The sequence below is a fragment of the Neoarius graeffei genome, chromosome 11 (genome assembly GCF_027579695.1).
Source record: "Neoarius graeffei isolate fNeoGra1 chromosome 11, fNeoGra1.pri, whole genome shotgun sequence".
Lineage (NCBI taxonomy): Eukaryota > Metazoa > Chordata > Actinopteri > Siluriformes > Ariidae > Neoarius > Neoarius graeffei.
This window is the reverse complement of record NC_083579.1, coordinates 73,570,912-73,598,838: the sequence shown is the minus strand read 5'-3', so window position 1 is coordinate 73,598,838 and position 27,927 is coordinate 73,570,912. Positions and strand designations below refer to the sequence as shown.

General features: G+C 41.7%; 1 protein-coding gene and 1 pseudogene across 1 annotated transcript in view; both read left to right on the top strand.

Moving 5' to 3' along the window:
• The window catches only part of gnmt (glycine N-methyltransferase), a 38,660-nt gene that overhangs the window by 8,934 nt on the left and 1,799 nt on the right, over positions 1-27,927 (top strand). Inside the window, exons 2-5 of the mRNA XM_060934707.1 lie at positions 13,975-14,102; positions 14,218-14,331; positions 14,408-14,550; positions 19,231-19,355. Of these exons, the coding sequence (XP_060790690.1) occupies positions 13,975-14,102; positions 14,218-14,331; positions 14,408-14,550; positions 19,231-19,355 (510 nt within the window). The remainder of the gene's footprint in view (positions 1-13,974; positions 14,103-14,217; positions 14,332-14,407; positions 14,551-19,230; positions 19,356-27,927) is intronic.
• LOC132894714 (U6 spliceosomal RNA) lies at positions 6,883-6,981 on the top strand (annotated as a pseudogene).

Genomic DNA, 27,927 nt, shown 5'->3' with positions numbered 1-27,927 from the left:
ATTTGGACTGGAAGTTTGGCAGTGCTATAAGGGTCACATTCTAGTGCCAATAAATAAAACAACTCTTTGCTTGATGAAATGCTGAGGGGGATGTGGGTGGATGCTACCACAACCTCCTGAATCACTGACTACCTGACGGTCAGAGCCCAGTTTGTGTGTTTTGAGGAAGTGCATGTGGGACCAGCTGGACAACAGCACAGGAGCTCCACAAGGGACTGTTTTACCTCCTTTCTTGTTCAAGATGTAGACTGACTTGGGTATATTTTTCACCTGCAGAAATGTATCTGAAGACTTATCTGTAGTGGGGTGTGTCCATGATGGGCAGGGGTAGGAGTATGGAGTTGTGATTGACAGCTTGTTAAGTGGTCTGAAAGGGAAAAATCTACAGTACAATGTGGCCATGAAAAGGGTGATGGTAGTGGACTTGAGTAAATCTTGGACCCTGCTGAGCCTGGTTTCTGTTCTTGAGGAAGAGTTGGAAGTATACTACAATCACTCACTACGTTTACATGCACATAGAGAGAATCGAATTTCTGCCGTTGCTCGACTGAAATCGAAGTTCAAAATGCCATGTATACACCTTAATTCGGCTGAAATTGAACCGAACTTGATTTCTCGGAATCGAGCTACACGACCTAGTTTATGCGATTTCTGCCGAGCTACTTTGTGCATGTATACCCTATCGAGCTAGTTGTCGAGCTACTTCCGGAAGTGACGAGTGACGAGACCACAAGCGGGAAACACAACAGCCTTGGTCGGCATGACAACGAATCATGACAACGGCATGAATCTTTTCTTTTTGTGGCATTGTTTGCACTGTTAAAATTTAGCTCACTTACTGTATCACCAAATACATCTGTACAGCTGTTGCATAGCTGTGAATTGTGTACATAAACAAGTCATTGTATTTGTGTGTGTATATATGTCCAACATTGAAGAATGCCAATAAAAACAAAACAATTGAACTTTTTGTGTGTTTATTAAGACATAAGTTAAATTGTAAGCAAAAAAAAAAATTTTTTTGTAAGCAAAAAATGGACTTTAGAAAAATATTATTGTGCAAAATAAGTTGTCTTACAAAACAGTGGTCTGCGCCGGACAGTTTGTAGCCATAGTCTGTTAGAGCAAGCCTAACAGCTTGAACACGGAACTGCTAGTGTTGCCAGATTGGGGGTTTTAAGTGAATTTTAGCAGATTTGAACATGTTTTGGGCTGGAAAACGTCAGCAGTATCTGGCAACACTATAGCTCTTCTTCATGACGACAACCGGAAGTGTACCAACACGATGGGGCATGTAGCGCCACGTGTGGCTCAGGTGCACAATGCACCTTGCACAATAGCCCGATTTCACTTGTGCATGTCGGATTGGATTTCTCTGGCACCCCTGCTGGGACCCTTTGCTCGATTACCAACAGCAGCTTGATTTGGACGTGCATGTAAACGTAGTCACTGTGAATGTTCTTTTAACTCATCTCATTATCTCTAGCCGCTTTATCCTTCTACAGGGTCGCAGGCAAGCTGGAGCCTATCCCAGCTGACTACGGGCGAAAGGCAGGGTACACCCTGGACAAGTCGCCAGGTCATCACAGGGCTGACACACAGACACAGACAACCATTCACACTCACATTCACACCTACGCTCAATTTAGAGTCACCGGTTAACCTAACCTGCATGTCTTTGGACTGTGGGGGAAACCGGAACACCCGGAGGAAACCCACGCGGACACGGGGAGAACATGCAAACTCCACACAGAAAGGCCCTTGCCGGCCCCGGGGCTCGAACCCAGGACCTTCTTGCTGTGAGGCGACAGCGCTAACCACTACACCACCGTGCCGCCGTTCTTTTAACTATTTTAACATTAATACTTCCTGCCTTGTGCATTGTAATCTGGGTCTTGTGTGCATTGTATATACAGTTGTGTTCAAAATAATAGCAGTGTGTTTAAAAATGTGAGTAAAGCTCAAAATCCTTATAGTTTTTATTTCCATGCATTGGAAACAATGCACATTATATTCTACATCAAAACATGAAGAAAAATGTATCAATATTTTAATTACTTTACAGAAAATGAAGAAAAATGAACATTGGGCTGTTCAAAAAAATAGCAGTGTCTGCATTTTTCATTACAAACTCCAAATATTTACTGTATAAACTGAAAAAATCTTAAGGATTTAGTATTCCTGTGAATCACTAAACTAATATTTAGTTGTATAACCACGGTTTCTGAGAACTTCTGGCACCTGTGAACAGGTATTCCAGCCCAGGATGATTTGACAACATTCCACAATTCCTCTGCATTTCTTGGTTTTGCCTCAGAAACAGCATTTTTGATGTCACCCCACAAGTTTTCTATCGGATTAAGGTCCGGGGATTGGGCTGGCCACTCCATAACTTTCATTTTGTTGGTCTTGAACCCTGATGCTGCTCGCTTACTGGTGTGTTTGGGGTCGTTGTCTTGTTGAAACACCCAAGGGCATTTCCTCTTCAGCATAAGGCAACATGACCTCCAAGTATTTTGATATATGCAAACTGATCCATGATCCCTGGTATGCGATAAATGGGCCCAACACCATAGTAAGAGAAACATTCCCATATCATGATGCTTGCACCACCATGCTTCACTGTCTTCAGAGTGTACTGTGGCTTGAATTCAGTGTTTGGGGGTCGTCTGAAAAACTGTCTGCGGCTCTTGGACCCAAAAAGAACAATTTTACTTTTATCAGTCCACAAAATGTTTTTCCATTTCTCTTTAGGCCAGTCGATATGTTCTTTGGCAAATTGTATCCTCTTCAGCACGTCTTTTTTTTTTTTTTTAAAAACAGTGGAACTTTGCGGGGGCTTCTTGCCGATAGATTAGCTTCACACAGGCATCTTCTAATTGTCACAGTACTCACAGGTAACTTCAGACTGTCTTTGATCACCCTGGAGCTGATCATTGGCTGAGTCTTTGCCATTCTGGCTATTTTTCGATCCATTCGAATGGTAGTCTTCTGTTTTCTTCCACGTCTCTCTGCTGTCCATTTTAAAGCACTGGAGATCATTTTAGCTGAGCAGCCCATCATTTTCTGCACTTCTTTACAGTATACGTTTTACCTCTCCAATCAACGTTTTAATCAAAGCACGCTGTTCTTCTGAACAATGTCTGGAACGACCCATGTTTCTCAGGTTTTCAGAGAGAAATGGATGTACAACATGTGCTGGCTTCATCCTTAAATTAGGGCCACCTGACTGACATCTGTTTTTTCACAGAATGAATGATCTCACTAATTAAACTCCACACTGCTATTATTTTGAACACGCCCCTTTCACTTAATTATTCGATTACACAGACTCAGGAGCGTGCATATCATGAATGTTGGGTCTGTTGGTTTTCTATGACTACTACACCTACTGGTAAATTATTTGCCATGTAGTAATATAATTTCCACCAAAAACAGTGATTGATCTGGTTAGTCGTGTTGGACTGCTATTATTTTGAACACAAGTGTATATCTGTACCTGGAGTGTCACTTGACTGACATAGTGAGATTTATTGCCTGCTATCAAGGTCAAGTTGACCTATTTACCCATGGGCTATTATGAAAATTCAAGCGTATACGAGGAAATGAACATTTTACCAGAAAGACAAACATACAGTTGCGACCCAAAGGGCTATGAAATCATAAACTCTTCATTTTTGGAAATTCTGCTCACTTGGCAGCTTTGCCCTTTGAGCTCCGTTCTCTGGACCATTCTTGCGAAGTTACAATGACTTTTGTTCCTTGGAGCGGTCATGTTTTTCCCTACCAGAGCTCTAAACTTTGTCATGTGCTGATTTTTCCTCCCTCCTATTACACAACTGCTACAAACCAGGGAGGGGAAAAAGGCTAACCTGCTTCCTCTAATATGCATGGAGCTAGCCAACTGCATCTTTTTTTAAACTGATGCTCAAGCAATATCACAGGATTGTGTAATGTGTGGAGGCAAGTGCTATCTGCCCTCTTCTGCATACATAAACTCAAGATTGACTAGTATCACTATGATTGACTGACAGGAGAAAGAGTTTGCCATCCCTCCCACCTCAAAAGCACTTTTGCGCTCTTGCCTTCCAGTTGTGGATGGCTGTGACATTGTCTGGCTCCAAACCTACAATTGTCAGATAAACACTTCAGTTGTAGGTGGCACAGTGGTGTGGTGGTTAGCACTGTCGCCTCGCAGTAAGAATGTTCTGGGTTCGAGCCCAGTGGCCGACGAGGGCCTTTGTGTGGAGTTTGCGTCTTCTCCCTGTGTTTGCTTCAGTTTACCCCACAGTTCAAAGACATGTGGTTAGGTTAACATGGGGTAGCCATGGCCTGAGGTTGTGCTTAAGCAAGGCATCTAACCCCCACTTAGCTAACCTACTCCCTGGGCAGCTGTAGCATACACAGCTGCTCATTGCTTGTGTGTTCTCAGATGGGTTAAATGCAGAGGACAAATTTCACTGTGCTTAAGCGTACATGTGACGAAAGACTGGTTGGCTTCTCTCTATCTCGTACCGCTCAAAAGCCGTGTCTCTACTGTTTGACTTTGAACCTGTACCAAATGTTGATGTGCATGTTTTCGAGGGGGAGATTGTGCACACTCATGACCAGGAGCTCAAAAATGCTGGTAGTTAGCAAAACGTTTATGCTGCAGTTTCCTTACCAAAACCTGACCTTTTCATGATCCAAGTGTGCTGTGTGATGGTTTTGGTGACGTTACATACCAGGAGCAGTCTCAGACAGACAAACTCAAGCTGAGGGTTTGATATTTATGAAGTTCAGTGAAGGGCCTGATTAACGCGTCTCTGCTTATGTGTTTTAGTTATGGTTTTTCCCCCACCCCTGTCAGTAGGCATCTACTCTCAGGAAGTCACCAGGTCTTTTTGGCTCAGCCTTTGACTAAGGCTTGGAGGCACCTGTCCATGTGTATGTTCGAGCGTGTTCAAGAATGTAAGATGGTCATTGGGGTGCCAGCCTGAGGTAGCAATTCCACAGTCGCAGTTTGGCGCCACGTTACATAACCTCCATCCGCGATGTAATCCTCCATGGCCAAGTGGTCTAGAGTACTGTCCAGGAAAGGAACAGGTGTTTGCAATGTTGGTTCAAATCCTGGTGTCGCCGGTTTTCTAATTTATGCCTTTTCACCAATTCTTGAGACTTTCCCCACAGATTAATCTAATTGAAGAATTTACCATACCAAGTTGCCGATTGCTTGCATTGTATAAAGCCTATGCCATACTGCGGCATTTCTAGAGCCTCTAACGTAACAATTATCTACCCAGGCTCATGACTTACCGTAGCTTCTATCTCCCAATCAGAAAAAGATTAGCTCAGACTGGCACAGGTCTCTAGTTCTATCTCAGCAGGGTTAGGTTCTTTCCACTCATTGGTTTTATCTAGGGATGTCCCGATCCGATCACGTGATCGGAAATCGGGCCCGATCACATGGTTTCAGACTCGATCGGAATCGGGCATTGCCTCCCGATCAGGTATCGGATATATATCTATATAATATATTCTCATTTTTAACACATCAATAGCTATGCGTTGGCACAGAGTGAGACCAGACCTCTTGTCTCAACACAGCAACATCAACGCGTGCAGCATGACATCACTTTGTAGCGGAGACGCTATTGGTTATTGGCTGCCTGTTGCCGGCAAAGTTGAACACGGAAGCAGTTCGAAGCGGAAAGCAAAGCATGAGATCATTTTTTTTTCGTTGGATGACAAAAGAAACGGGCTCAAACCTGAAAGGGTAGAAATGCTTGTTTTCATCAAGAAAAACGTTCATTTCCTTAATTGAAATTACTATACACCACTGTGAGATGTGTTCTTAAAAGCAAATTACCGGCACTGTGGCACTTTATTTTTTTTATTTGTTTACATTCCTGCCAGGTATTTTAAGGTTATTTTTAAAAATTTATTTATTGTTCAAACTGCCTCACGTAAGTGCTCTGTTTGCTAACGGAGTTGTTGGATGTTAAAATAAGGTGTTAAATAAAAAATGAGGAACATCCTGGATCCGTTTCTTTCCTCGTCTTTATTTTTTATGGATTATAAGAAGTATCGGATCGGGACTCGGTATCGGCAGATACTCAAAATCAAATGATCGGTATCGGATCGGAGGGCAAAAAAACCTGATCGGGACATCCCTAGTTTTATCCTTTTTCTTTTGACCGTTTTTCTTTTTCAACTCCTTATTTTGGATGGGTTCCCCCCCCCCCCCCCCCCTTCCCCTCAGCAGAGTCAGTTTCTTGTTAATCCTTTTGCTTTGCTGGTGTTGCTCTATTGCTGCCTCAGCAGCTGCTGTTCTGCTTTGGTCAGCTGACTGGAGGTTTTGTTTTTTTCCTCCTCCCCCAGTATTTTTCCTTCACACTTCCTTTTTTGAGGACAAGCCCATTCCCTATGACTGTGGTTATTTAAAAGGAAGTAAAACTTGCTAAATATTGCTTTTAGTACAAGGATTCTGACTACAATGTACGACATTTTGTAGGCTTCTCTAAAAATGTCCAAATGCCCCAAGTCTAAAACTTCAGTTCAAATCTAAACTTCACTGTAGACCTTACCGTAAACTATATACCTGTAATACACAATAAAATCATCAGTCTTGGACATACTACCTTCCTTTTCCTTTGTAAAGGGACTCGGCTCTTTCAAATGTAAATTAATGGCAAACTTTTTTTTTTTAATTAAAAATTCTACATGGGTAAATTCCCCCCCCCCCCCCCCCACTTTATTTTTTTGATGCACTGAAAGTGTCTGTGAAGATTCTCAATCATCCAGGTCATAGTAAACTGTGGGTGGTAGAAATGGGCAACTGGACTTGCTTGAAGATTCTTGAAAAAAATATGGTAACGCTTCACAATTTTGCGTGTCATCCATGCTTGCTACGGCAGCGCATATACTAAAATTGGAACGATACAGAGAAGATTAGCATGGCCACTGTGGAATGATCAGAAATACTGATTGGTCGAATTCTTTGAACATGGACAGACTGATTGGTCGAATTCTTTGAACATGGACAGACTGATTGGTCGAATTCTTGGAACATGGACAGACTGATTGGTCGAATTCTTTGAACATGGACAGACTGATTGGTCGAATTCTTGGGACATGTACGGAGAAGTTTGGCTGCTTCTGGGCGCAAGTATGACACGCAAAATCATGAAGCGTTACCATATTTTTTTCAAGAATCTTCAAGCAAGTCCAGTTGCCCATTTCTACCACCCACAATGCACTGAAAGTATATTCACATAAAGGATATTATAGATAAAGGTGATGTGTATTTATTTTTTCTAGGAAAAAATGAATTGGTGGGGGGGCATGTAATTGGCCGTATACGTCTGTGGAAACTGACTTGTTCTCTGATGCTGTCAACACACCTTAATCAAGCAGTCGGATATATTGACCACCTGCTACAAACATGTTAGGAACTTGACTTTGGATTGCAACTTAATCTCTAAAATGCTGGTTGTCTAGATGTATTAGCTAAAATATCTCTAAAATATTAGTTTTAGAAAAGCTTTTTTGATTATTTCTCTAACTATGTAAGCCAGTCTTTCAGAAAAAGAGGCTGGAAGAAGCTGTAATACAATACCATTGGCAGGATCTTGGTTGAAGGTGGTGACAGTTCTGGGACCCATGAAGATGTCTGAATATTTAATACATGTAAAATGCAATATTGCTTTTGCAATAATGGTATATCCTGAAGTTTTATTATAATGGAGTGATCGTTAAACAGTAAAGCCCTCCATTCTGAAGACTTTCCTTTGGTGGGATGTTTAAAGTTGCAGCTTTACTTCTGATTGTTAGAAAGCACTGATCCTGGAGACTCGTTCAAAAATGTTTCCTCACAGAAAACTTGACCATACCAACAAGTGCACCTTTTTTTTTTTTTTTTAAATCTGTATGTGTACATATACATGTGTTCTTTGTTGCTATAAAAATATAATGTATTAGAACAAGTGCATTTAATAGACACCACCTGATTTTCACTTTTGGAAGGACTTGCAGTCAGACCAATCAGATTTGAGAATTCAACAGTACTGTAGTATAAAGAAATTTTAATTTGTACTAAGTTGGTGTTTGTGGCCTGCTATATTAAATTATGACTTTTTTTAGTTTTTATTCCCCGCTGGTCAAAAGGCCCAAAGGGGGATTATATCATGGCAATTTCTTTCTGTCCCGGGAAGGGTGCTCACCTTCTGAAATCAACTCCTCTCACGATTTTTGGAGGAATTTCACAAAACTTGGCAAAAGGCATTGTTGTATTTCATCAGTATGCATATCGTTTTGTTCAATTCATTCGCATTTTCCCAGAGTTACAGCCCTTGATTTAACCACCTTGTACTTTGACAATTTCATGAAGGTGGTTTTTTTTTTTTCCTTTCTGACATCAACTCTGCTCATAATTTTTGGGCAAATTTCTCGAAGCTTGGCAAAAGGCCTTGTTATATGATGGTAATACGCATATTGGGATTTAATTTCATTTGTGAAAATTTTACCAGAGTTTTGACCCTTGATTTAAATAACTTTTTGACGATTTCATGAGGGTGTACGTTCTTCTGAAATCAACTCTTCTCACAATTTGTGGAGGAATTTCACCAAACTTGGCAAAAGGATTCTTTGTTAGGACCATTATACGCATATTGAAATTTCGTTTAATTTGGGCAAATTTTTACCAGAGTTATGCCCTTGATTATTAACAAACTTGCACTTTTGGCAATTTCATCAAGGTGTGCTTGCTTTCTGAAATCAACTTCCCTCACAATTTTTGGAGGAATTTCGTGTAATTTGGCAAAAAAAAAGGGGGGGGGGGGTAAAATCCCCTGCTCGCCGAAAGGCCCGAAGGGGGATTATGTCGTGGCAATGTCTGTCTATCCGTTCTGGGAAGGGTACGCCACCTTCTGAAATCAACTCCTCTTTTTTTTTTGGAGGAATTTCGTGAAACTTGGCAGGATTCTTTGTTATATGTTGGTAATACGCAGATTGTAATTTCGTTCAATTCAGTCGCATTTTACCAGAGTTATGGTAGAGTTGCCAGTGGAGAATATTGTGTTCAGAGCACTCTTGTTCTAAAATGTAGTTTTGTTTCAATCCATTTGTCATGTGAGTTCCTTTAACTCGAACGTCATGAACATCATCATCAAAATTAAACCTCCGTCAGCATAAACAGCAAATGACTCAATTCCTTGATTTATAGACATGTTTTAGACAGATCTGAAAACAGGATTTAACTGGTTTAACACAGTGAGCGATTTTTACTTTCATTTCGTTTATGCCTTCATGGAAAGTGCTGTCAATGGTGAATGCTATCAGTACAAATGGACTTTGTCTATTCTACAAAGTGTATTACACATTATTTGCCTTATGTTGTCAGTATTTTTCTGGCATTTATGAGGTGAAGTGTGTAATTCCCAACCCTTATTCAAGAACAGTCCTGTTTTCAGTAAGAGGATGAAATTGTTTTATAGCTACAGCTCAGGCTTGCTGAACTTTATCCTGTCTGCCAGTGAAACAGTGACACACTAACCTGACCCTAATAATAACTTGTACTCATACTTTTATGCACATGCAGCAGCTGTTTTGAATGGCAGTGGATGAACACATGCTGTTTATTCAGCACAATGCAGCACACCAGGCACCTCTCGCCCATATTCATACTGCTACGTAGCACTCATTCACACTAGCAGTACAGTTGGTTTATGGAAAAAAACTTTGATGTCTGGAGTTGAGGTTACTACATGGTCAGTGCTGAGCTGTTTATAGAATGATATTTGGCTAACTGGGCCATGTACATTCACTAGCAGTGGTGGCTCGTCCATAGGGAAATCAGGGGCAAAGTTGCTGTTTATCAGCTGTTTAGTATAAATATGCAGGTGGTTTATAGAAAATCGCATGCACTGATTAGCTGAGAAAGTCTGACTCTTTCTTGATAATCCTCTCGAGCGACTCAGCAAAATGGCTGCCAGTTGCTTTCTCACTGTAAGTGAAGAATCCAATTATGAAGGAAAACATTGTTCCTAAAAACACTAAAGATACTATGAAGTTTGGTCTAAAACTATTCTAAGGTAAGGTGGAGTTGTGATTTTTAGTTTATCCATTTCAAAACGCAGTATTTTATGCGAGTCGGTGTAGATAAGTGACAAGTCTGTGAGTGCAGTTATCGTGCTTCTGATGCCTACACAGCACTATTGTGATGTTCCGCATTTAAAAGTTGTATGTCTGAGACTTTGCTTGTTGAACCCTTCTTGGTTTCAGTTGATCATTTATTTAAAGTGTATGTAACGCCTTATTGTAATGCTTTAAAATGAAATATCATTAGTAATGACCAAAATGGATTAATAAAGCGGGGGGGGATATTCATCTCATCTCATCTCATTATCTGTAGCCGCTTTATCCTTCTACAGGGTCGCAGGCAAGCTGGAGCCTATCCCAGCTGACTACGGGCGAAAGGCGGGGTACACCCTGGACAAGTCGCCAGGTCATCACAGGGCTGACACATAGACACAGACAACCATTCACACTCACACTCACACCTACGGTCAATTTAGAGTCACCAGTTAACCTAACCTGCATGTCTTTGGACTGTGGGGGAAACCGGAGCACCCGGAGGAAACCCACGCGGACACGGGGAGAACATGCAAACTCCGCACAGAAAGGCCCTCGCCGGCCCCGGGGCTCGAACCCAGGACCTTCTTGCTGTGAGGCGACAGCGCTAACCACTACACCACCGTGCCGCCGGGGGGAATATTAAGTATTTTATTTTATCAAGCACAAAACTATCGACAAATCGCGGCTTCTGGATCCCGGAAAAAGGCAGCCTTGCCTCAGGGCTAATCTCACATGACTTCACACGTGGAACCCTGGTTATCTGGGTCATTTCAGTTCATCTGACTTTGCTTGTTCACGCACTGAAATTGGATATTGTTGGAATCTTACAAAAATAATGATAGGAAAATGCTGAGTTGTTTGGATGTTCAAATCCATAAACGGGACGTTCAGCTCATGAATTTCCGAGAAATGACTCTAATTTTAAAGCGGCAGTGGGTGAAGTTTGTGCAAACGAAGCAGGTAGATTTCATGTCATCTATTACTCATAAATCTGATTAAAGTGTTCATCACCACCAAAACAACCACATGGGAATTATTGGAGCAAAAAAGAAACCCATTGATTTTAATAAGTGACATTTGATCTGACATTTGGACAGTTTGTCAATTTACCCTATTATCACCCACTTCATATTTTCTTTCAGTAATTACACTGAATAAGTGTATGTTTTAAAGATATTTCTGCATTTGAAGTACATATAAATATTTTCCCTATATTTTGCAGTGGCCAGCTTGGAATAAAAATCTACAAACCAATCATCTGTGTTTCCAGTTCTCTCTGGCTGGTGGTGCACTATCTGTGCTGAGTGGGACTGTCGTGAGCTGGCAGTTTCTCATCTTGGGGGCTCAAAAAATAACCATTTACTCGAATATCTGCCCCTTCATCCGACATGTGAGAATCCCGATCACTATCAATTCTCTCCAAAACGTGATTCTATATCAAGACTGGTTTAACCACTGCTGCACACGGGAACGAAATTGATACCTGGGTCTTTGTTACACGTGTCTCATGCACCCCTTCAGGATCTTCCAGTTCAGTCTTGGCAGAGTTTCCATCAATTTATGGCCTTTTGGATCAGCCATGGTTCGAAAACATATGGTCAATTGACATAATGATTGTTGCTTTGTACAAGAAAAAAGGGGTGTTGAGGGACATTAAATTCATTTTAACTTAATATTGTAATTGGTTCAATCTTCAGGGTTGAACTGATTGGTATGGAGGCTGATGCGATATCAAATGGTGGACAGGATGGTTTCTCCATTCTTTCCTGAACTGGAGGTAGGCTACAGAGAGCACCCAGTTTCACACAGCATTTAAGTGGTTAACAGCTTTTGTTCGGGGTTTTTATTTTTTATTTATTTTTTAAAAACGGTGCATATTTAAACATGCTGCACTGTTGTGGTCTGGGATGACTTGGTTATCAGTGGGGTGTTTTTTGTTTTTTTGGAATTCGTACATTCCCAGTCCACAGCTACATGAAGTTCCTTGATAAAGGACCTCTGTGTCCACATTCTTTCAAATATTTTGCAGCTGTGAACCCCTTTTAAATGATAAATGCATTCCAAGGGCTTCCTCAGTACAGGTTCTTGAGGCTTATTAGCTGAACAGGCGAGGAGCTTATGCCATCATGTGGCGTCTGGTGTCGTCCACATTTCACAACTAGAAAAGCACTCGGAGAGTGCAGACCTCTGCCAAGAATCCTTTAAAAAAATTCCGGGATCCAGATGGTGATCCGGATCACCGCCAAAATGTAATGGGTTGTTACTTGTGCCCAGTCACACCTCTGGAAAAAATTTCAGAGCAATCCGTTCATTACTTTTTCCGTAATGTTGCTAACAGACAAACCAACGCTACCGAAAACATAACCTCCTTGGTGGAGGTAAAAATCGCTTCTCTATCAGTTCTTCACTGACTCTTTTAATTCTTTTTGGCAGGAAGGCAGGTCTGCCTGGGATGCATATACAGTAGCTTCTATGCAAATTTGCATAACTGCAATTAATAATGAAGATGTGGAGTAATTAAACCCTAACGAGCAGTTTCCACACATCACCCCTCTCTCTGTCTGTCTGTCTGTCTCTCTCTCTCTCTCTCGCTGTTTTTCAATTTTCTGGCATAAAAGTAGGGGTATCTAGGGTGCATATAACTTTTCTACCTAGATTTGACTTCTCGCAGGGCTGAAGCTATGCCATTATTGATGGTCATTAAAATTTTCTATAACGGCAGCTCTGACAGGAGTTCTGGCTACAAGGCAAATCACAGGTTAATGCGTTATTGTTTCCATAGTAACAACTTGCATAGAGACATGAATCGCAGACTATTTGGGGCTAATAATGAATTGTTTTTCTTTGTTAAATAGTCATTAATATAAGGAAGCATTCTGTAAGGAAGTGTTTTTGTTTAAAATTTATGGAAATGAGTCTCCAGTGTCAGAGCTTTATAGAGGTCAGTAAGTATTTACAATATTGGAGAGTTTTCCGGACAGAATTTTGTGCTTTCTGGTTTCTCATTCACAAGACAAGCTGTGTTTTTTTTTTTTTTTTTTTGTAAACTTCAAGAGGTGAGTGAGGAAAGACTTGTTTGTTTATCTCATCTCATCTCTAGCCGCTTTATCCTTCTACAGGGTCGCAGGCAAGCTGGAGCCTATCCCAGCTGACTACGGGTGAAAGGCGGGGTACACCCTGGACAAGTCGCCAGGTCATCACAGGGCTGGCACATAGACACAGACAACCATTCACACTCACATTCACACCTACGGTCAATTTAGAGTCACCAGTTAACCTAACCTGCATGTCTTTGGACTGTGGGGGAAACCGGAGCACCCGGAGGAAACCCACGCGGACACGGGGAGAACATGCAAACTCCGCACAGAAAGGCCCTCGCCGGCCCCGGGGCTCGAACCCGGACCTTCTTGCTGTGAGGCGACAGCGCTAACCACTACACCACCGTGCCGCCTTGTTTGTTTATAGCAGCGATAAATTTAAGTGAAACAGGAGCCAACTTTTTGTTTTTTGTAGAGATCATGCAACATTAAATGTAATCACTGGACCATCGATTGGTTTTAAAAAAAAAATATATATATATATATATATATATATATATATATATATATATATATATATATATATATAATAATATAAAATTAATTGTTTGCCAAATTACTGTGGTATAAGGGGAACAACACACTCCAATCCAAGCTAGCAACTCTGACTGTCACATGACATGATGCAGATGCTGTCTTCGTGTACATCGGAGGAAGATAATGATCATATCCCGGACTGAACTCCCCAGAAATCAGCTGCCTCTACTGTGACCCTGAAATCTGTCCGACACAGTGCTGTTGCTTAAACGACTTGTTTTTGCAGTGTGGACTCGATCATGTTGCTGGAGGAGGGATTCCGAGTGATGAGTGTAGATGCCAGTGATAAAATGCTGAAGTATGCACTCAAGGAGAGATGGGAGAGAAGGAAAGAGCCAGCGTTTGATAATTGGGGTAAGAAACGTGTCAGAATGTAGATGGAGTGGAACAACATCTAGTCCTGTAAATGACTGTGTTTTGGGACTTTGTTGAACTGATGATTCCTCTGTGGTTCACCTTTCCCGTACAGTAATTGAAGAGGCAAACTGGCTTGCGCTACCCGAGGACATTTCGAAGCCAGGAGACGGATTTGACGCAGTTATCTGCCTGGGGAACTCGTTTGCTCATTTACCAGATTTTAAAGGTAAAGCATATTAATGTTGAATTGGAGCTTGTTAATGGTTAGAGATGTTTTGACTGACCGATGGACTATCTCTCAGGGGATCAGAGTGATCAGAAGCTGGCCCTGCAGAACATAGCCAGCATGGTGAAACCTGGAGGAATCATGATCATCGATCATCGTAACTATGACTACATCCTCGAGACGGGCAACGCTCCGCAGGGCAAGAACATTTATTACCAGGTATTCCTGTGTTAAAGGGGACATGCCATACACTTCAGTTACTGTATTTTTATATCATTCCCAGAGATGCTTTTATAAATTTGAGGGTGGGGTTTTATTAATTTGAAAAAACACCTTGGGGTCCCCCTTCTGTTTTAGCATGATATGAAAGATTTTGCAGCAGTGCCTTTTTAAATATATGTAGCTTCACTCTGATTTAGCTAAGATCTGTAAGCACAAACTCTGTCGCTCATACCCACGGAATTGTTTTGCTATGGTCTTCACATTGCTGCTTTATGACCGTGTGCGTAATATTCCTGAGGCTAGATACATGGGGTATTTACGTAGCTTACATGTCCTATCACATCCCTAACATTTGAGAAGCTATTGTGCCAAACTAAACTGAACTCCCAACAGCCTGAAATGGTGTGAAAGAGTCCACAGTAATGTTGGTGCTTATGGGAGTCACCTCAGTGCATGGTGGCTAACAGATTTCTCAGTCACACCAGTGCTTATTATTTGAGTAATAAGCAGCTTATTACTCCAATACCATGGTCAGTTCAGATAACATAGCCTTGCAAAGTACATATGTCAAATTACGTTTTATCCAAATTTAGCATCATGGAAAGAATGTTAATGCTAGTTGACCAGCTAATTTTACCTGTGGGCTTTGACTGGTCATGCAGGTGAACTAAAGGCCAATTTATGCTGACAACCCAGTCCTCGCAGATGGCGTCTGCGAAGCCCCCCCCCCCCCGCAGACGCGCTGCGCGCACCTCCCAAAAATTGTGACCACTGCAGACAGCGTCGCAGACAAGAGGGCTCTGATTGGTCCACTCTACATCTGCTGTACACGCACTTCCGCTTCCCTACTTTCCCGGTTTGGCTTGTATTCACGACCGGCATTTTTAAAAACACGAGCGAAGATGGAGCAGCACGAAGAGCGGTTGATCGAGGAAGTACGTACATCTATACGACTCCAGTTCTAGTCATAAGTAACTGGAGGATAAACACTCCACTAACCACACCCACCAACTACTCCTAGCGATTTCGCGACTTCGCGCCCCCTTGCGTTGTGGCGGTGAATAACATCGCGCACGCCTATTACTCCCCGCTCAACGATAAATTACAACTGTCTGCGAAAAGCTATCTGCGAAAGCCTTGTCGCAAGAGCATGCAGAGGCCCTAAGGTTCTGGCCGAAAGGGGAAATCTGGAATATCCACTACAGTGTCTTAATGGTTGGGGTAGGGTGGGTGGGTATTTATTTATTTTTAATTTATTTATTATTTTTAATTTAATGTTGAACATTTTACTTGGTTGGCAGACTGCCGGTCAACTCTGACAGAGTTGACACGACTCCATCTTGATTGCTGTATGTGGCATTTGTTGTACCTTTTAAAAAAAAAAAAAAAATTCTACGTAAGAAGTGTGCACTTGTCTGTTCACTTATTTTCTTTCTATGGCCATTACAGACTGGGAAGGTAACAGTCCAAAGACCCAGTATGTCCCCGGGTCACATCAACCTATCTCATTTCAAAAACAAGAAAGGAAAAAAAAAATGTCTGCTTTTAAGAAATGTCATCTCTTCTCTCCCCCCAAAAAATAAATAAATAAAACCTGTATGAACTTTAAGCGTACACCTTTTCATGCCTATGGGTTGACCTGTATGTAACGAATAACATACAATGGAGCATGCGGTTATTGGAAAATGATCAGTGTCGGTGGTGTGATGTGGCCACAAAGTTGATTCTTTTATTCAATAACGTTTTCCCAAGTGTTTTATTTCAAGTATAGCACAGTGTTATCACCTTATTTAGTTGCATAAACCATTCAAAACATCGCTTTTTCAAGTTTATAATCGAACCCTGTCAGATTTGCAAAAATAAGGTTTGGACACAGGTTATTCATCCGGTCACGCTTTGTTGCACGTCTTAAATCTGTGTATGTGAGTAACACAGTGATAGAAAACTAAGACCCCGTCCACACGTAGCCGGGTATCTGCTAAATCGAAGATATTTTTCTACGTTTTGGCCTGTCATCCACATGAAAACACATCAAAAACGAATATTTAAAAAAAACTCCGGGCAAAGTGAAGATTTTTGAAAACTCCGTGCATGCCTTTTCGTGTAGACAGAGATAACCGGAGTTTTGCGTTTTAGAACGTCACAATCTGCGCCAAAAAAATGACAACAAATCTGCCCTGACGTCAAACGTGCGACCTTTGTTTACTGCAGAAGCCAGATTAAGCATGGACAAAGAGTAATGGATCGGAGTAGTGCCTTGAAAGCGTTAATTATTGTGCAGGTGCTATTCTGATGTGATTAGGGGGTAGGATTTGGGGAAATAATGCCATCTACAGGTTTGGAATGCTTATGAATGTGATTGAAAACGCAGATGTTCGGTTATGTGTGGAAGGGATTTTTTTCGAAGACGAGGTGGTGTGGATAAAACATATTTTTATAAACGGAGGGGGGGAAAATGTTCGGCTACGTGTGTACATGGCCTAAGATCAAGAGCTGACAACCATCTGCAGCCTTGGGTCCAACAGAGGGAAATGAACATTTCAGCAAGCAAGTCCAAGAAATGAGGTTCTAGTGAAATCTTGGCCAACATAGGCCTAAAACTTTTACGTTGGACTCTGGCACTTCCTCATGAGCCTAAACCAGCTAAAACATGAAACTGCTATTCAGCAGAATGCAGCTATAAGTAACACTCCTCTTACTATGAAATGTTCAGTATTGCATTACACACCGACCTTCTGATAGCTATTTTTCATAAAATGTCTAAAATGAAGCAAGTGCTATTACAGGAAAACGATCAAAGATGGGGCGGTGTGGTGAAGAAAAAGAACAATTAAATGTTGAATGTCCACAAAGTGATAACTCCTGTTATCACTTCTCAACTGTAGACAGCTATTTGCTCACAAGCCTCGTTTTAAGAAGTCTGAGAAACTCAGCTTGTCAACAGTAACTCTGCTTTACATCGGCCCATTCTTATCTGAGGAACATGATCAGTAATGGGATGTCCCATTGTGTGTTTTTCTCAATAGCCCCCAAGCATAACTACATCACTTGGTTATCGCACTGCATTATGGGGGATGGCCAGAGTCAGTAGTTGAGCAATATAGCACATGTTAGATTAATTTTACGTGAGCGTGATGTGAAAGGAGTGATTTTTTGCTGTGCTCTGTCATGGAAGACCATGAAATTGGTGATTTTAAAGAGGTGGATAACATGTCGAGAGTTTACAGCAGGAAAATCGGAATCCAAATCAAGCTTGGTGAGAAGGTAAGATATAAGTGACAAGAATTCATACAATCTAGAGATTGACAGTCTACGACACTGTACAACATCAAATCTCAGAGTCTTAAAACATTTTATAAATGAGTGATTTTAGTTAAATAAAACTTGATATCAGGAAACGTTACCAAAAAAAAAAATCTTTGGAAACCTGTTGATTTGCAGTGTTATGTTCAGTGTAAATGCATTTACTTCAATAAATGCCGCTAGTGAGGTACACTGAACGTTATACAGACCAGAAAGAGAACCCTTTGTGGTTTGGGAGTTTTATGGGTCCGACAGGCTCGTTCGGGTGCTGAGTGCTTCGGTACGTCGAGAGGCAAAGGCCGAAGAATGCTTCTTCATTTTACAGGCTTTGGAATATCGCTAGTTTCAGACGATGAACAGTGTCGATTGTTATAATCTTCTGTAACCGCAGACCATGGAAATATTGCTGGGTCACAGTTTAAGTACCGTAAGTCTTTTTCCCACTAGAGAAATGTAAGCTACAAACACTTGTCCATTTTAATTCAGTTTGAATGTTTTCATTGCGGATTAAACTTATCCGTTTTTTTTTTCTTCTCATCTCGACTGGCAGCGGCATGGTGGTGTAGTGGTTAGTGCTGTCGCCTCACAGCAAGCAGGTCCGGGTTCGAGCCCCGTGGCTGGCAAGGGCCTTTCTGTGTGGAGTTTGCATGTTCTCCCCGTGTCCGCGTGGGTTTCCTCCGGGTGCTCCGGTTTCCCCCACAGTCCAAAGACATGCAGGTTAGGTTAACTGGTGACTCTAAATTGAGCGTAGGTGTGAATGTGAGTGTGAATGGTTGTCTGTGTCTATGTGTCAGCCCTGTGATGACCTGGCGACTTGTCCAGGGTGTACCCCGCCTTTCGCCCGTAGTCAGCTGGGATAGGCTCCAGCTTGCCTGCGACCCTGTAGAACAAGATAAAGCAGCTAGAGATAATGAGATGAGATCTCGACTGGCAGCTGATTAAAAGCTCATATTAGGTGTTTTTGTTGTGGAGACACAGTAAGGCACACAGCAGTTCACTTTAGGCACGGGTAGACAGAACAATGCAGTGTTTTAACAAAGGTGAAGGTAAACAATACGACGGAGCTGACCCTGGGTATCCCCCATAATGTAGTCATGATTTAGGGTTAACAAACTACCCAAGCATATCCCATCTATGCACGCATTTGTGTAGCAGCTTCAATTGATTCATTAGACAAATGTTTTTATCTCAAGCCACTTGTCCATGAGACAGAACTGAATCCAAGCCAGAAGCTGTTCAGGAGTTGTGGGATTTTAATTTGCAATGTTTCAGACACTAGTACACAACTTTCTCTACTGTTTAAATCCAAGGGTGCCCCCCCCACCCCCTTTTAAATGCGTGTGCTGTGTGTTTTTTTTTTTTTTTGTATTCTAGAGTGATTTGAAACAAGACATCGACACCTCTGTACTCTGGGTGAACAACAAGGCCACAATGGTGACTCTGGACTACTCGCTGGAGGTCGAACAACCTGAAGGATCCCAGAAAACGCCTGAGACAAGGTACAGTGAACTAAGAGCTGAACTCCAGTCCTGGAGAACCAATGTAGCATGGCTTAGAGATTTTCTTGCCGAGAGACTCGCTTTCACACATGCAGTCTCAAATCCTTTTGAATGGAAAACTGGTTTGGTCTGTTTTCCTCTTATTAGAGCCCAAGCACCCAGGGCAAGAAGGGCTTGACTGATGTGGTTGTGCATTTGGGGTGGTGTGTGTGGGTTTTTTTTTTTTTTTTTTTTGGGGGGGGGTAAAAAGTGCTTGCCATACTTAAGCTATCTCAAAAATACTGGATCTGGGAGTCACTCTGGAGCTTGATGGCACAACCTCAATCCCCTCCCTCTTGACACTTTACTTAAAAGAAAAGAAAACCCATTTTTAAGATAGTTATGAAGCTAGATTATGATATAATCTAACGATTCATGTGAATAATTGAAAATAAGAAGCTCACACAACTAAAATATCCATCTCCGAAAGTCCGTTTCTATGCAAAATGGACGATTTCATGGAGGCTACCACTGAAATATATTTTAACCAATCAGAAAAATCCCCCCCAATCGTTTCCGGCAGTGCTCTGATGTCATTTGGGCACAAGACACGGAAGCTCCGCATAATGAGTAAGACTTGAAGCTGCCCCTGGCTGGAAACTTTCATTAAAAGTTTTTTTTTATATGGAAAAAAAATGAAATTCCATTTCTCTCTAACAAAAAAGTGGAGGGGGAAAAGATGATACTGATGCCACTGATAAACAGCAAGGGAAGAGTGAACAGCTGATGTACTCCTAAGTAACTGAATGGGGAAGGTTTTTTTTTTTTTTTTTAACCCCCCCCATATATTTATATCCCCGGTACAAGTAGTGCTGCCATGATGCCTCATTCTGCCGACTGTAACCTTGCTAGGCAACCTACAAACAGATCTGCATACAGTCTGACTTGCCCAAATCTGTTAAAGAGGCAAGTGCGCAAGTTTTTCCATGTTCCTGGCAGCATAAGCACTCATTAACCTGTGCTTGACTCATTCAGGAAAAACTTCAAGATGTCACCAGGCTAGCCTACCGTAATTACTGTAGTAGACTAGACCCCGAAGCCGTTTGTTTTCAGGATAATGGCTGGCTGATGAAATTATTGGCTGGCTAGCTGACTCAGCCAAAACCTTAATGGCTGCTGCAGCCACCAAAATGTTTATGGCTACAAATGGCTGATACTGGACGTCACTGTGTGGCATATATCCGGGCGAACGGATCAAACAAATGGGGGGAATAAATAGCAAATTACCACAGGTCCCCTGGTCTCTTACTTCATTGTAAATATAAATCTAGCAAGATTGTAGTTCAATGCTAATAATAAGCTAATCTGGATTGTTCGAGGAAGGCATCTAGCTATCTACTCTCACTAGCAATGACCAGTGAAGGACTGGCAGCTATCTTACTATGATGAAAGTAGAGTGGTGGAGTACTTTTTTTTTATCAATCTCGAAGTATGTGAAACAAACAAACAAACAAAAAAAATACCTTTACACTTTCCCTCAGCAGCGGCAAAGAATGCAGCCATCTCGTCGATATCGGAGTCGATTGATGCTCTGGGTGGGTTCCCGGGTTCCCCAGTGTATCGTGGTAACGGTGTGAGGGGCGGGAAGCCAGACAGGTAGTCACAACGGCAAGCTTGTGGTGGCTCTCTGTGCTGTGATATCAGTTCTAAATCTCTACAGTGTATGCCTATACGTCTCTATTGTTACTACTAGTGTGTACAGTTGATCATGTTTGTGTCACTTTTCTTGTAGCTCATGATGTGGATAAACCCATTATTTGATGTACACAATTCTTAGTGGCTCAGCCAAATTTTATTAGATAGCGGCTTAAATTGGCTTACAAAATTATTGGCTGGCGGCGGCTCAAATTCTAAATGGCGGTTTTAGCGGTGCCTGGCGGCGGCTTCGGGGTCTATAGTAGACAGTCCAACCCCCGCAGCAACACAGAGGGTAAACAAACACTGCTTCACGCAGCTCTTGTGCTTGGAACATTTTTTGAAGAAAATTTTCACTCCAACAACTCTGACGCACCAGCATTAGGAATACTGTACAAGCCAGTGCTGAATCCAGATGCAGTTCCCACAATCTTTGGCCAAAAAGCAGATAAGACAAACGAGACAACGCGGTCGGTAGTCCGCAAAAGAGAAGTTCAAAGGGTAAAGAAACCCTTTTTATGGCTTCCCTAACTTTTTATTAAGCCTGATGTGTTATTTTGAGTTTCTTTGGGCATAAACATGATTTGCAGCTAAGCAGCTTGATGTTTGTTGGGTGTCTTGCTTTGATTCAGTGTTGTCAAAAAAGCCTCAGTCATGACCAACTAAAACAACTCTATTCACTTTTGTGTAACTAATTGATATGGTAATGTTTGTTTTTCATGATCATTGTTATTAAATACTTGAGGAAATCCATGAAGAAACATCACTGGCGCTATGGTCAATTTTGTCGAATGCGGCTGTGTATTGTAAGTGATCTGTGGTTGGTTGAAGAGAGCAACTGGACTTGCTTGAAGATTCTTGAAAACGTTTTGCCTCTCATCCTAAAGGCATCCTCAGTTCTGTCTGACTCTGTTCAATGATGGTCGTTCCAGGTTGACAAAAACGAACAATCCTCTCTGGCTAAGATGTCTGCCAGTTTTCTGGAAGTCCTCTCATAGGGATCTCATCCCAAAGCGCGTAGAAACATATGTGACGAATCTCAGTCATCCAGGTACATAGTAATCTGTGGTTGGTTTCTACGCACTTTGGGATGAGATCCCTATGAGAGGACTTCCAGAAAACTGGCAGACATCTTAGCCAGAGAGGATTGTTCGTTTTTGTCAACCTGGAACGACCATCATTGAACCGAGTCAGACAGAACTGAGGATGCCTTTAGGATGAGAGGCGAAACGTTTTCAAGAATCTTCAAGCAAGTCCAGTTGCTCTCTTCAACCAACCACAGATTACTATGTACCTGGATGACTGAGATTCGTCACAGATATGTATTGTAAGTGACGTCACACTTTACGGAAACCATAAGAGTCAAGGTTCCTCAGTGTGATTAGGTTACTGATGTAGGGTGGCAGTAGTCCAAGTATTGCCTTGTATTAGGGCTGTGCGATATGGGAAAAAATGAATATCCCGATATATTTTCTCCATTTCACGATATACGATGTATATCTCGATATATTTAAATCTCCTCTAAAGGACCCCATGAAATCTAACTTTTACTCTCTTTACTGTTTTCACTACAATCCCTGCAGATTAAATAACATTCTTGGTTAACTTTACAGGTGGTTTTCAACAACACATTTTAAATTTTCATGTTGGTGATTAATCACGATTGAGTTGAAATAAGACTATTTTTATTCAACAAAGATGTGGCACAAACTGCAAAAACAATCTTGAAAATTGCAACAAAGGGGCAAAACAATACAGAGCTGCTCAGAGCTCAAACCAATAAAGTGCAAGCTCAACACTGAGAGAGACATTTAGCCTAAATAAGAAAAGTGCCCTTTCATTCTATTATTTTAAAAAATAGATCTCCAAGCTATTAACCTGACTACTGAGAACCACTGGAACATTCACAATTGAGGGAGAGAAGAGAGATCTGCAAAACATCATTTTTCTCTTTGCACACTTTTGAACTGGGTGTTTTCTGGCTCTGCCTCTCAGATGTGTATAATTCCGGCTGCTGCCTTCTCTGTAAAATGTCTGTGACCAGGCAACTCATATTTGGGATCGAGTGTGTTTAGTAATTTTTGGAAGCCTGGTTTTTCCACTGTACTAACTGGGATCATGTCTTCGGCAATTAAGTTGGTGACTGCATCCGTTATAGCTCTCCATCTCTGACTCGTTTTCTCATATAGGGTGGCTTTGGAGAACGAGGCCGCTATGGTCGTTTGTTTAGCTGGGGGGGTTTTAGCTCGTGAACAAGTAGTTGGGAGTTTAAGCCCATGTTTACATTAGACCGTATCAGTGGATCATCAGATTAACGTTTTTAAAACGATTAGTGTGCACACAGCAACACCAATACACGATTTATGTGCACACAGCAACACCAATACACGGATACGCTCGGCTCCGCAGGCATCCTGTGTTCCAAATCACTCCGCCCTGAACAGCGAGTGCCCTCTGGAGGGTGCGCACTCCGGCCCTGCGCAGCTCACGGAGCACGCGAGTGAAGTGCACAAGCCACAATTCGGGACTGAGCCGCTGTGTGTGTGATCCCAGCGCATATCACTTACTACTTGCAAGTGGAAGGATGGCAAGCCTAAAGACAATCATAACTACACAATGGGCAGTATTTGCATCAGTATTTGCAGTATTTTCATACTTTTTAATGAAAGGTGATACAAGGCGGAAGTCCGCGCCGTTTTTCAGCAGTCGCGTCACATGACCAACGCCAGCGAATCAGGAAGGTGGATGTCACAGTGACGTTGTCCAATGAGACGCCAGCTAGAGCTCAGCACAGCGTATCCGCGTATTCTGAATGTTTACACAGCACCGGAGCTGACACGATCTGGATTGAATACGTGGACGCTGGCAGATTCCCATTTCCCGGCGTTTCCAGGCGGTTTAATGTAAACGGACAGTGCATCCGTGAAGAAAACGAGACAGATACGGTCTAATGTAAACGTAGCCTAAGAGACTCTTCATACTGTACCGGGTGAGTTTCAGGTGATGGAACATATTTGTAGTGCTGCTGCCTTTCGTGATGACAGGGTTTTTTTTTTTTGCACACTTTACAAACTGGCATTTGCTGTTCCACGTCCTCCTCGCAATATCCAAAAAAAATGCCAGTTGACTGACCCCTTACTAGTTCTTTTAGGAAGTAATTTGTCGCTGAAATTGACAGCTTACACGGTAGCCTATGCAACACCAGCGATTGCACGAACCAAGTCAGCGCTGTAAACGGGCACCAGGAAATCTTCCCGCCGGCAGTGTTGCCAGATACTGCTAACGTTTTCCAGCTCAAAATATGTTCAAAACCCGCCAAAATGCACTTAAAACCTCCCAATCTGGCAACACAACCGAAACTAGAAAATCTTCCCGGAAGTTCCTTTCAGCACCGAGATGTCGCCCGGGATTGGTTGGCGAGTGTGTGACGTTATAGTTTTCTTTACCCTTAGGCAGCCTCTCACGTTACTGCCTGAGGGACAGGGAGAAACCCACCGGGAAAGGTTTTAAACACGAAACAAACGCAAGTCGGAAGATGACCATAAAATACTCGATAATTACGATATAATAATTTTATGTATCGCACACAGAATTTTCGCGATATATCGAGTATATTCGATATATCGCACAGCCCTACCTTGTATATAAAGGTATACCAGAGAGTCAGCCTCCTGGTAGACAGTGACGGCTATCCGACTCGGGAATATAGTTCGCAGTGATGGGTCAAGGCCCTACAATTAGTGATGAACCTCAGGGCAGCATGACACACAGTCAATCTTACTTAGGCATTGAGCTGAAGCGTTCGTGTACAACAAGTCTCCATAGTCTAAAATAGATAAACAGGTTGCAGCGACAAGGCGCTTCTTAACATCAAAAGAAAAACAAAATTTATTTCTAAATTAAAAAAAACCCAGCTTCAGTTTCTTAAGATTTTCAATGTGGGCTTTGAATTTCAGGGTGTCATCAAGCAGGATACCAAGATATTTATACACGTGGACCACCTCTATTTCATTTCCCTCAAGAGTGAATACTGTGGGGATGTTTAACAGTCCCTTCCTTGGCTTTGAAAACTTTTTTTTTTTTAGTCTTATCCACATTAAGTACTAATTTTAACTGCAGAAATGCGTGCTGGATCACATCAAAGGCCTTCTGCAGGGATTCAACAGCATTAGTAGGGGATGACCCACAGCAGTAAATGATTGTGTCATCGGCATAGAAATGCATATTTGCATCAGACACATTGACCCACACACGTCATTTATAAACATAATGAATAGGAGGGGACCTAATATAGAACCCTGTGGCACCCCCATGTGGACACTCTCTCTCAAATTCTGAACACAAGTCATCATATTTGATACATTGGGTCCTATCACTTAAATAATTTGTGAACCAGGAAACTACATGATCTGAAAGACCAAAACTGGAGAGCCTTTTCTTTAAAACTGTGTGGTCCACAGTATCGAATGCCTTTGACAGGTCAATGAAAAGCGCAGCACAGTACTGTTTTTTTTATCAAGGGCAACAAATATGTCAATCACTTTTGTGGCAGCAGTGACAGTACTGTGCTTTTTCCTAAAACCTGATTGCAGCTTTGAAAGGTCGTTTGAGTATAAAAAAATCTTTGAGTTGCTCACACACCAGAGATTCAAGGATTTTTGACAGGACACAGAAATTAGATATTGGCCTGTAATTGGTTAATACTGCTGGATCACCTCCTTTTAAAAGAGGAATAACAAAGGCTGACTTCCAAACTGAAGGTAGTTCTTTGTTTTCAATTGATAAATTAAAGTGTTGTGGTGGGCTGTGCAATAAAATCAACAGCCATTTTCACAAAATAAGGCTCTATAAAATCTGGCCCAGGAGGTTTACTGTGGTTCAAAGTTTTGAGAGCCTTACGTACTTGTTGCACGGTAAAAGGTACAAATGTAAAAGGTTCTCCAAAGAATGCTTCAGAGCTTGTAGTACAATGAGGCACGGGAACAGTTCTTGTGGCTTCAAACAAGGACCCAGATGACACAAAGTGCTTAAAACAATTTAAGATCTCGGTTCTATCATACACTGGGGCTGAGTCTTTTAAAACAAAAGTAGGAAGTGTCCGAGGACTTTTGTTCACAGATAGACTTGATCACCTTCCAAAATTTCTGCGGATTATTAAGATTATCAGTTGTAACAGACACATAGTATTCTGATTTAGCCTTTTTAATGAGACATTTATTTCTCAATTGTCTAAAAATGGACCAATCACTAGCAGAATCACTTTTTCTAGCTTTGGCCCATGCCTCATTTCGCTCATGAATGACATCAGACAATTCTGGAGAGAACCAGGGGTTTTCTCGTCCCTTCACCCTGAGTGTTCTTTTGGGAGCATGTTTATTTACAATTTTCTCAAAGTTATCTTTAAAAAAAATGTCCAAGCTAGCTCAACATCTGGCAACAAATCTATATGTTCCCATTTGACCAAGGACAAATCATGATGATAGGCCTGTACATTAAATTTCTTCAAGTTTCTCTTGAAAATAATACGAGGTTTACTGTATCTTTTATATGTATGGATTTTACCAAATAAATCTTTACCAGCAGCTCAGGTGTTTCTGGCAATATGTCTGCCTTTTTTTTTTTTTTTTTGTACAAGTGCATCCTGCTGTAAGTGTTCGCATGAATCCTGTATAGTAAAGCAGTGTTTGTTTACCCTCTGTTGCTGTGGGGCTTGGACTGCCTACTACGGTAATTACAGTAGGCTAGCCTGGTGACTTCTTGAAGTTTTTCGTGAATGAGTCGAGAGCATGCTAAGCATGCTAACAAGTGGGGTAACTCATAGTTTCAGCCTCGTTTTACAGGTAAAGAGTTCAAATTTGTCCATAAGTCAAGGTTGCAGCTCATTAATACACTATTTCAGATGTATAGTGAAAAAATCGACATTGTCACCTTTAGACCTTTTGCTTTGGCCCTTCAGTACTGAAGTATACACTCAGCCTTGCACCCAAATGACGTCACGCATCACCTTTCCAACAGGCAACATGGCAGCCTCCTGGTGGTATTAGAGCAGCGATACAAAAATGCTCTCAAGTTTCTTATAAATGGCCAAACATGCCTGAAACTTTTTTTCTTACAGACTCTCAATAGCCCTGTTCACACGGCACATATTTGCATCGATGCTGCACCGATGTATTTTGTTGCGATATATCTTACACCGGTGTAAATTTTGTGGAGCGTTCACACGTCACAACCCTGCTTACTAGAGAGAAGCGTGTTAGCACCGGTGCAGCCCCACTTGCGGTCACACGGCAGTTTCTGCGACCGTGTTATAGTAGCAAAAACTTTATTACTATCATTTCCTTTGATAGTAATAAAGTTTTGATATCATTTCCTTTTATTATTATCATCATTTCCTATCATTATTACTATCATTTCCGATAGTAATAATGCGGAAATGAAATATGCGCATGCGTGAAAATGTACTTCCTTTTCCCGGTTGTCATGGCATCATCAAGCGCCGGGAAAACAACGTGGATGAAGACACCAGTGTTGCCAGATATTGATGACTTTTTCCATCCCAAAATATGTTCAAATCCACCAAAATGCACTTAAAACTGACAATCTGGCAACACTGGAAGACACGCAGTTCTGTTGTTGTTGATATTCGCCATTTTGGAAGCGCAAAATACCAGGATGCAAAATTATGCAATGCCCGTATGTAATGAACTCTCCTCACGCGTAGCGAGTCTACCCCTGTAGCGTTCAGACGTCCCATTTTATATCGGTGCTGCCCCGCAAACTAGCATTTACTCCGGAGTAAATTTCTTAAACCACCTCCCGAGCAGGGTTAGATTTGCACCGGTTTAAGCAGCTTTCAGGGGCTACACCGGTATAACTTTGTACCGTGTGAACGCTCTAC